This window comes from Melitaea cinxia, chromosome 5 (genome assembly GCF_905220565.1).
Source record: "Melitaea cinxia chromosome 5, ilMelCinx1.1, whole genome shotgun sequence".
NCBI lineage: Eukaryota > Metazoa > Arthropoda > Insecta > Lepidoptera > Nymphalidae > Melitaea > Melitaea cinxia.
In genome coordinates this window covers 18,053,332-18,064,800 of record NC_059398.1, presented here as the reverse complement: position 1 = coordinate 18,064,800, position 11,469 = coordinate 18,053,332, and the positions used below count along the sequence as shown (strand labels likewise).

At 32.9% G+C, this 11,469-nt stretch overlaps 1 protein-coding gene across 1 annotated transcript; it reads left to right on the top strand.

Moving 5' to 3' along the window:
* The first annotated feature begins 16 nt into the window (after positions 1–16).
* On the top strand, positions 17–10,025 carry LOC123653772 (E3 ubiquitin-protein ligase RNF185-like). The gene is made up of 4 exons (XM_045589755.1): positions 17–398; positions 713–851; positions 7,941–8,103; positions 9,638–10,025. Exons 1-4 carry the CDS (start codon positions 244–246, stop codon positions 9,733–9,735), a joined length of 555 nt encoding a protein of 184 aa, XP_045445711.1. The 5' UTR covers positions 17–243; the 3' UTR covers positions 9,736–10,025.
* Positions 10,026–11,469: the final 1,444 nt, after the last annotated feature.

Here is an 11,469-nt window from a genome sequence, read left to right as displayed (position 1 = left end):
CGAATTTGACAGATCAAATTGGGGTTGGGGAGCTTTGTAATTGTTTTTATTTCAGTCCGGAATAATTCGTTATGTGTTAAATTTATGTTGTAAAAGTGTAATTTGCATGGCTAACAGTTCAAGTGCGTATGGTAAAGGTGGTGTTTTTTAGTGCAAGTGATAACTTACGTTTGTGAATACGTTAAGTGTAGGAATTAATATTATTGTGACGTAATATTAAAAAGGGATTTTATTGAGTACACAATGGCAGAAACTAGTGAAGCAAAAGCGAGTGCCTCAGCGCCCGGTGGCGATGCCGGCGGGGAGGAGGAGAAGCGCGACGAGCGCATGCTGGAATGCAACATCTGCCTGGACACGGCTCGAGATGCCGTAGTTAGCATGTGCGGACATCTTTTCTGGTATGTTCTCTTGGCTGAAGTCGCGATCTGATGTCACATTAATTATGTTGATGTAATTGTCGTAAAAAGTATTTTTATCCTTCATCTATCGTAAAATTTATCAAATCATCATGACTACACATATATATCGCGTTTTAGTGTTTTTTTTTTTAATTTGCTTTTTCATCTTTAGATTGATTGACGTTTAAAACCCTTAGTTTTTTTTTTACTTTAGCAAAATATTAACTGTCTTCTTCAGTAGTCTGATTCTTAAATAAATCACAAAATTATTTTGCCAATGTATTAGTAGGATTCCAGCTTGTTTATATTTACAGTTGGCCGTGTCTCCACCAATGGTTAGAAACTAGACCCAGCCGGCAGGTGTGTCCAGTCTGCAAAGCTGCTATAAGCAGAGAGAAGGTCATTCCACTTTACGGCAGAGGAAACACAAAACAGGAAGACCCCAGAAATAAGGTGAGTGTATAAAATTAGGTGTCATTTATACTTTTTAGTGAAATTAAAGATTTTAAACTTTTTGAATGAAATTGTTTCTACTAACAATTGGAAGTAATTAAGTATCTTTTAAAAAAATCTAATTTTGTGAAAATTATTTAAAAATAAATTTAACATTACCTATTAAAAGCCTATTAGAAATCGAGTTAACTTTCAAAAGTTGTTACAAAATGGGAATCGACTAATTTTGAAAATACCTCCTCCTCCTCCTCCTAATAACCTCCTCAATTATTAGAATGTTAAAAAAGAAAAATTTTACTTTTCTGAAAGTAATCTGGTAAATAGTCAACTGCTGCCAAGAGACACCTGGATAGTATACATCAGTAGAACACTAAAGTAATATTTAACCTGTTGTATTACTGTATATACATACTTAGGTTGATATTCTGTTGATGCAGTAGTCACAATTACTGATTGTTGTACAAGCAGTCACGAATATTTAATCTGGAGATTAAATATTCGTGTAATTAGTAGTAATATTGGTACAGTCTTTAGCTGTGGTAGGGTTTTTTTTTTTTCTACAACTAGGTAAAGCATCAAGCTGATGGTAAGCGATTACTATAGCTTATAGACGTCTGCAACACCAGAAACATCGCAAGCACGTTGCCAATCCTATTACTAATTCCCCATCCCCTGGTCACCTTACTCACCAACAGTATTATTTAGCTGTGATCTTCTGTAAGGTTGAGGCACTGCCAGTCGGGCTGCTCTATATCCTCCCTACCTCAGCCAGGTTTCTAATTTGTGTTGTATTATTCTTAACTCGAACAGAGCATTAAATCCTATTAGAAGTTGCTTAAGGTGTATGTATAAATAAGTTTGATTAGTTAGGTTAGATTATATTTTAATGTAAAATGTAAAACTGATTCAAATAGATAGCCCCACAATATACATGCATAAGTATAATATTTATTTTTAAACTGATAAAATTATTAAAAGGTTACATGTCGAAAGGAAAAAATATTTTGATATAAAAAATATGTTTTTCCAATGTTTATTGAATTTTACTTAAAATTGTATGTATTATGTGTTATCTATTGCTGGTTAATTGGTAAATAAAGCAATATGATAGATAGTGTATGTAATAAATTTTTCAATAGATGTAACACCTTATAACTTTTGTTGTGATGAAATAGTACAGTTCAGCCTATTTCAGTCCACAGCTGGACATAGGCCTCCCTAAGTTCGCACCAGAAATCCTGGTTTTACATAGATTGTTAGTCTAGCGGGCCAGAGGACTTTCCACGCTGTTCCTGGACGTTCTTTTGCCAGAACACAGTCTGATGAAACTGAGATGTAGCAAAAAGCAGTTCTCATCACAAAAATAGATTCCTTCAAATGTTGTGTTATGTACCTTATAAAACTCTAGTTGTGCTTGTGACTTCGTCCGCGTGGAATAGTGACTACATGTTCAACGTATTTCTTTAAATTGGCATTACTTTTTTATATTTATAAACCGATTGACACAAAACAAAAACTAAATGTTAAGCTAGGCTTGCCACAATATATTAGTAAAAACTACACCTAAATTGGATAAGCCGTTTCTGTGATTAGCGTGCACAAACGCACAGACAAACACAAAAATTCTGTTTTGATTTGCGTCGATAAAAGTCCCAATAATATTTTTTCTCATATATCTTAAATGTACAGACAGCGACCCGTTTAATTTTTATTATATGTATTGAATATTAATATATACTTAAATGTAAATGTAGTTATTATTACATCCTTTGCTACTGAAGCTTAAAGAATTTATTTATCATAAAAACATAAAGTTGAGTTACAATGAGACACAATCAATAAACTGTAATAGGATGTAATATTTTTTACATCTGGAACACATTTACAATTACATTGTATATAAAGTTATATGGTGTCTGAATTTTTAACACGATTTAGTAAATTATTATATAGCTGAACAAACTCAAACAATAGTCATTTTTATAAAGATAATCATTAAATAACTCAGTATTATCTTATGATTATATTGTTATTCAAATTTATATTTACACAGTCGTCGACCGAGCGTGGTTATTGACCGTGACACTATTAAAAAATTTACACTTGTAACTAAAATCTATATAGTACTAGCTGACCCGGCGAACTTCGTATCGCCTAACAGTGACTTTAAAGTATTATCACAAATCTTTTGTATGGGAGTATAGAAAAGTGTTGTTTTTAGACTTTTTCAGGAAATATAAAAAAAAAAATTTTAATTTTTCTCTCCGTAAGAACCGTCCACGTACTTCAAAGAATATTTAAAAAAAAGAATTAGCGAAATCGGTCCAACCGTTCTCGAGTTTTGCGCTTAGCAACACATTCAGCGACTCATTTTTATATTATAGATAACCCATAAAAACCTATATAATAACTGACATGTCAAACTCCAGTCAGCCATTTTTTCTTTGTATGTCGCTTTTTTTTTATATGCACCTGTGCTAACTGATAGAGGGTTTATTCAAACTTTTTTTTTTTAAATAATAAATAAACGCCTCGCAATCCGTTGATTCACTTTTCACAGTGACAATTACTAGGATTAACACATGTGTCGGACGGAAAGATACAATCCACTAGCACAAACGCCCAGACCACGGCAAACATCTGTAGGGCCGATAAATTTGAATATCTGACCTTAAAAAAAAATAATTACTCAAAATTACATTACGCAGACCTAAATCAAACAAGTAATATTATTTTAATCAAAAAAAAACCCGGCTCTCCGATTCAACTTAAACACATTCGGTCAGAACGTGGCATATGTACGTCTTCAATAACTTCACTCTCTGAACTTTTTTATTTATGTAGACATTGTGTACTATAGTGATATGTTTAGACCTACCCATAAAGTTTATATCTCCTAATTTCTTCTGAAACGTGTTCATTACACATTTCTAATATGACATGAAAAAAAAATTCTTTTGAAATACGCTAGATTAACATTTTGTTCAGTGTGGCATCTTAGTAACTTGAATGAATGATGTATTTACGTTGGTGAAATTCAATGTCCTAAATGAAGTTAATGATTGAATGATTTATTAATCGAAAAATGTAGACCCAATACCCTAAGAAATATTCAAAACTCAAAAAAATTGCTATACCGAATGCTAGAATTTTTTACGGAGCTAGAATGTAAAACATCATTATACCTGCATTTGTTAATGAACTTCTCGAAGGCCTACAAAAGTTATACCAGGACAAACGCAAATATAGAAGATCACTAAAAGAACATTTATCTTATTGAAATCTCTAAAAGTTTAATAGTCACAAAACCTTATTTTAAATTTAATTGCTATAATATGGTACGGTACGGTATATATAGTATACTAGCTGACCTGGCGAACTTCGTATCACCTTATTTTTTTCTGAAATATAATAATAACATAATATATCAAAATAAAATATAGCCTATCTTTTAAGTTGGATCAAACTGCACACGGTGTGCAAATTTGACTAAAATCGGTTAAGTAGTTTAGGAGTCCATTGAGGACAAACATTGTGACACGAGATTTATATATATTAAGATGATAATATATAGATATGCGATGCGGCGGCTTGTCCGGATAAGCTCTTGTAGGTTTTTGTGGCAGGCTTATGAATAAGTGTTAAGTGTTTTTTGTATTTCTGAACAAATAAAAAAAAAGTAATTTATTGTGCGTTGATGTTAATTTTATGAATAGATTAAAAAACAATGGTCGAGCAATCCGGTGAAGGGCGGGTAATGTTTAATTATAGATGTAAAGGAAACAAAATATTTCGAAGGTTTTATTGTTGTCGCGTCGATACATTTCTTGACGTCATATCGTAAAGGAAAAGCTAGTTGTGACGGTCGTAACTTCTCTCTTGTAAACTGTGTTTATTCATACTTTTCCTGTTTATTGGCACTTTAGACGAGTTAATAATATCCCGCAAATATTATAAATAGGAAATTTTGCGAGATCGATTAAATAGATATCTGTTACATCATCTTTGTACTAAATGAGATTTGGTACGTAAACGCCTGAAAACCCAGAAAGCATTTAAGCTATATTTTATCAGGACCCTCTCATGGGATCGTATTTATTAAAATAGTCCTTTCTTAGGTGAATCGACAGTCCAGCGGGCTGGAGGTAGGCCCACATTGCCATTACCTATTACGTCTTTCTTTCTAAACTAATTTTATTGTAAAAGAATTTCAATCAAATATATAAAATTCTCATGTCGCGGTGTTTGTAGCTAAACTACTAACGGCTGGACCGATTCTCATGAAATTTTGTGTGCATATTAGGTAGGTCTGAGGATCGGCCAACATCTATTTTTTCATATCCCTAAGTTGTAAGGGGGGGGGGGTCAAAGGGGTTAATAACATATGTGGCAAAACAACGTTTGTGGGGTCAGCTAGTGCTTTTTTGAATGTAACATAACTTCTATACATCAAGAAGTATTGTAACCAGCTGGAGCAGGAGTTACGACGACTACTGACGTGAGCGTATTGAGAATTCAGTACGTAGTAGAAAATTGAATTATTTTTTTTTCTACCTTCGTTATCTATATTAGTTCAATTACATCTTGCGGACATTTTGGCTAAACTCATTTAAATTATTAATCTAAAAATTCTGTTATTAGCTTCGAGTCAGGATGCAAGGCAAATGCCCATTTTGCCCCACTGTGGGTACGCCCATGGCTACTAAGTATTACACGTTCGATCCTGCTTGTGTCTAATGTGTCTATGTGGTCTTGGCACTTGTGCTCTTGTCATGTATTTTCGTACGGTCTGCTATGGGCGTTGAGTGTAAGAAGTTTATTTGACTGATTTCTACTGATGATGATGATGTGGTGAGCTGATCAGACAGAAGTTACTCTGTGTTTACAAAATATTGAAAAATAATTTTCTTAATTTTTCATTCCGCAGGAACATTTCAAAAAGTATTATTATTAGAAAAGTTGTAAAAACTAGACGAATTTTTGACAAAAAACAACCGTCCTTGGGCTTTGAGCTTAGCAACACGAGTGATTAATTTTTATTTACATAATTAAACTAGCTGACCCGACGAACTTCGTATCGCCTAACAGTGACTTTTAAGTATTATCACAAATCTTTTGTGTGGGAGTATAGAAAAGTGTTGTTTTTAGACTTTTTCAGGAAATTTAAATTTTTTTTGTTTTAGATTTTTCTCTCCGTAAGAACCATCCTCGTACTTCAAGGAATATTTAAAAAAAAGAATTAGCGAAATCGGTCCAACCGTTCTCGAGTTTTGCGTTTAGCAACACATTCAGCGACTCATTTTTATATTATAGATTTCACGTCACGTAAAGATAATTTTGTAACTATTGTAAAATTTCATCTTTCACTTTTAAAGGTCACGACGATAAAAGCAACTATTTTAATACGATAATTATATTTAAACTAGCCTCTGCCCGCGACTTCGTACGCGTGGACTTCGCTGCTCCCGAGTAGAAAAAAGGTCAGGCTCAACCAGATCATGTATCTGGACTGGATCAGGATAGAGTAATGCATGCTTGATCCGGCAAGCTTTATCAGGACCTGGTCCGGTCCAAACAAAGATAGCCTGATGTAAAATATAATCAAGTATGGTAAGGCATACTGGATCAGGATAGCCTGATGTAAAATATAATCAAGTATGGTAAGGCATACTGAATCAGGACCCGGTCCGGTCCAGATCAGGATAGCCTGAAAGAAATTACGCGAAGTGAGCCTGAATCGCGCTATTAATGTTTTTAAGCGCACTTAGTATATATACAGTTATCAGGACAGTCTAGCTGGGAGTCCATTTCGACACAGTGGAGCAGTCGTAAGTAATAGAATATAGTTAATTAGTAGTTAATTATTAGAAGTTAATAAATAAAATTTAATTAATAATAATAATTAATTATTAACATAAAAATAATTAATATTTAAAGTAAAAACATAAATAAATAATACATTGGAAAAAATAAACGGAAATAAAAATCATAATAATTATGCTAAGTAACATATTTATAATATATTTTCGCTTTTTTTTTTTTTGTTAAACAATTTTTCAAGAATATACATTCGTGTTTTTTAAAAGGACCGGAGCGAACCGGCTGATCAGGATGAGATAAGATTTCCTGATCTGGACCCCATCAGGAAATCCCATCTCATCCAGATCAGGTCCAGACCAATCATCTGCGTTACATGCCTTATCTGGTCCTGATCAGGCATGCCTGGTCCGATCCTTCTAAGGAAGACGAAAAAATTTCTACTCGGACTATTGGTCGTAGCGTGATGATAGTCGTATATGTCCTTTCTCGATAAATTGACAAGATTTGACTCTATTGACAAGATTTTTCAAATCGACAAACTCTTCAGCTTTATAATATTAGTATAGATAATTAAATATATCTAAATGAGAGGTAACTTCTACACGTGTTTAGTAATAAGCGCAATTGTGTCGCTAATGAGAACAGCGACGATGCGTACTTTTCTCAAGGCTCAAGTTGTGCTCACACGCAAATGTATGTCGAATATTTTATTAGTGATAAAATATTGTGTTCGTCATTATTACACAGCGCTCTTATCTTACTTAACACATTACTTGCGATATTAATGGAAATCTGTTTATATTTTTTATAAATAAATTAAACTTCGACCGGTTGTTTGTATTGTTGAAAAATAAAACTGTAGTTACTGATAAAATCTTATAACACTGGATCTCAAGTAGAGTTGTGTTCTTAAAGAAGTAACCATAATTTCGCGCTATGTCAACACCAACGGCAATTTCGTCAACCGTCTTGTAATACTAGGAATGTTACGAGCGTCCATAGGCTATCCTGGCCATTCATATTTAAAAAAAAAAACAGTGTGCTTTAGACCACACGAGTGAAATAAAACTTACGAAACGTAACTCTGTCTCTTTCTATCTTCACTAATTTATATCTCCCTATTCCAAAATTCCGTTCGCATCGCCCGATCACGCTTTTCGTAACGCTCTCGTGACGCATTTACCAGCTTAATCTCCAAGTCAAGCGTGCGCAAAACGATTTCCTTCAAAAATATTTGTAACATTACATTGATTGTCTAATAATTTGCAGGTGCCTCCCCGGCCGGCGGGGCAGCGCACGGAGCCCGAGAGCAACAGCGGCTTCCCGGGCTTCGGGTTCGGCGAGGGCTTCCACATGTCTTTCGGCATCGGCGCCTTCCCCTTCGGCGTCTTCACATCAACATTCAACTTTGGCGACCCGCGGCCGAGTGCTGGTGAGTATAATAATAATAATAATAATCTTTACAAATAGAATAGTGACTAAAACAATGATGTACTAAGGCGATCTTATCGCTGAAGAGCGATTTTTTCTAGATAACCTTTGGGCACGGAACACGATATGCTCGTAGTAGCGACGGATAGGAAGTTTACAATTTGAAGATTCTAAAGATGAATAATAATAGCGTTTACTAGATTAAATAATACATACGCAACATATAAATACATACAAATATACATATATAAATAGACACAATAGTATATACGTGTTTTATACACGTCGTAAAATATATACTGATATAAAAAATTATAATAATTAGTTATAATTTTTTATTTTTTATATTTTTTTTTGTTCTAGTGCTAACTAGTTTTACATAGGTGACAACATTCTAAAGTGAGATTTTAATATAATTTTTGTAAATAATTCGATCATATGGAAATATTTTACGTCTACTATGATGTATGTTATTCCGGAAATAAATAAATTGAGATAAACCAATGTTTGCTCATTTAAGTAGGTATTAAATTATTCAAGGTTTATTTTTTATTTTTTCATATCGACAATAATAGCCGCATTCCATTTTTATAATTATATATTTTGCTTTTAAAATGTACGTACAAATTTTTAAAATTAAATTAAGAATCTTTAACAATATAACAATACATACTAATATTATAAATGAGAAGTGAGTTTGTTTGTGTGTTTGTTCCTCTTTTACGGCTCAAACGGCTTGACCGGTCTGACATGAAAGTTGGAATGCACCTTTGGAAAAATGTGTAGTTTCCGAGCGATGGCGAAAAAATTTTACGGGCGCTACCGCTCCTGGCTTTATCCTTTAGGAGAACTAATTGAAAAAAAATTGGAGTTTTTTGTAGAGTAGAGCCCTTGTGAGTGATTTTATGAAGTTATGAACTCAACTCGAGCGAACTCCTTGTAGCTCATATAATTGTGTTGCAAGCAAACAAAAAAAAACCGATTTCAATTACATCGAAAAAATAGTCAAGTAAATACGCGTTATCGAAGACTATTCATAATAAAATAGTTTTCAGATATCTATCAAAATTTTAATTCTCCCACAAGACAACCATCAGCTTTCGATTAAAACAATAATCATCAAAATCGGTACACAAAGTAAAAAGTTTCGAGGTATATGTACAACGTAGGTCGATAAAAAAATAGTCAAGTAAATACGCAATATTATATATAACTCGAAAAACACTTGTCAGATATCGATTAAATTTAAATGGGATCACACGACATGCACCATTTTTCGGTTAAAAATAGAATCATCGAAATCGGTCCATCCAGTAAAAAGTTCTGAGGTAACATACATTAAAAAATACAGTCGAATTGGGAATCTTCTCGTTTTTTTAAAGTTTTTAATCGTGAAAACGACTTCATTTATTAGCACTTGAATTGATCTTAAAGATCAAACACTTCAAATAAATTAGCATTATTAGATATTCAGCTGAATAAATATAATTACTTCTTTCACGAATAAAATGATATGTAAATGCCCTTGTCACCAGCTCCCCGCGGCACAGCGCAGTACGAAGAAGAGCAGTTCCTATCGAAGATCTTCCTGTGGGTCGCAATCCTCTTCGTTTTGTGGCTGATTTTCGCATGACCTCGCTTGACCTTCCAACCTCCTCCCGACGCACCGACACACACACATACACCACATTACACAACCATACTATGAAACGGTTCTCGATTGTAAAATGCTACTATCGCATTCAGAGTAACAAGACATAGAGGTCACGTAAACCCGGTTCCTTTATTCGGAAAACTGTTCGTTTTCCGTAGGAAAAGTTAAATTTATAGCATGTTTTGTTGGAAAATTAAGTTTTTGTAAGTGAAACGAATTGTTTTCTAAATATGGGAAAAGGTTATAAAAATTGTTTTTTTAAAATGTGGTCTATGGTATTTTTTCTTCTTTTTTTTTTAGTCTGCTCTGTGGTCAATGGCAGAGCTTGTATGGTTCACCTTGTCCTAGTTATGGTCTCTGGTCTCTTTCTAAATCGCATCATTTGAAAGAGACAATTGACCTTGGACGTCATTCAATTGCATGGTTCCTTTGATACACTTTGATATGGTTTTCCGTAATAAATGTCATATTCATATTTAGTGCTGTCACGCTCCAGTTAAAAAAATTCTTAGAATATTTTTAAATTTGACTGTTTATATCGACCAGCTACTTTGATAGGATTTAATTTATTATTTGTAAAAAAAAGTTTCATTTTTTTATAAAGTCGTGAAGTATAAAATTAAAACAGTGTTGCCATATAAAATTATATTTATGCATTTAAACCATTAACTTTTAAATTTTTATACTACACAGTAATACCAAAATCACATACATTTAAGGGAAAAAAAATTCGAACTAGTTAACAGTTCAACGCGTGTGATGTGTGCTCAGTACAAAGTGCGAGTGTGGGGTAATTTATTTTGACATAAAGGTTTTTTAATGGAATCATCGCTGCACCAGTAACGTCCGCGTCGATTGAGTGTTGCTATCGAAAATTTATCGATATTTTCGCTACACTAAACCTACCTCAAGTCTCGTACACTTTACAATGATGTGATTAAAATATTAATTTATTAAGCGTAGTATTGATTATTTTACGTATTTACACATTTCATTTTAAAATTATAATAAATTTGAAAAAAAAATAATTAAAAAATATGTTTAAATAAATCATATTTATTAATTGTAAATTTTATTCGATCTATTTCGTTGTCTTTGATGCATTGTAAAGTGTGCGAGAACTTTGTTACATAATTGTGTTTTAAGAAGACTGGCGGTCGTTTTTTCGATTTATTTATGGATTACCTTCAAATGTAATTTTTGTTTATTGTGATGTACATTTCAGCTAATGTATTGTAATATGATGTACTAAAGTGATTGTGTAAGCTTCACAGACGAATGGATCTCGAGGAAGCAATGACTGATCATGTTTAATCTGTCAGTTTCATCCAGCGTTATTATTGTGCGGAATACAAACAATTCTTACCCAATTATTTATTAATTTTAGTATATATGTGATATCGGTAGTCAGCAGCGGTGAAGACAGGCCCTTACTTTCCAAGTTTTCGTTTACCTTCCGTTGCAAATGTTATAAACTCATTAATATTATGCGCTTTAATAGTAATTCCTTAACAAGAGCAATAAAATGAATTTATAATCAAAACGTAAATATTTTACTAAGTATTTACTTTAAAATAAAAGAGATATATTTTTAATTTATAGCGATCCTATATATATTTCTAAAAGTATCATCAGTGAGCATAATGTTTGAGATTACAGTTTATATCGAAGACGTTATCTATACAAATAAATAAAATTGAAGTGTCTGTTTGT

What these genes read in the sequence shown, in the direction of transcription:
- LOC123653772 (XM_045589755.1), top strand. Translation starts at nt 244, where the DNA reads ATGGCAGAAACTAGTGAAGCAAAAGCGAGTGCCTCAGCGCCCGGTGGC. An exon ending in AGGAAGACCCCAGAAATAAG is followed by an intron (nt 852 to 7,940) that starts GTGAGTGTATAA and finishes AATAATTTGCAG; the next exon opens with GTGCCTCCCCGGCCGGCGGG. An exon ending in CGACCCGCGGCCGAGTGCTG is followed by an intron (nt 8,104 to 9,637) that starts GTGAGTATAATA and finishes CCTTGTCACCAG; the next exon opens with CTCCCCGCGGCACAGCGCAG.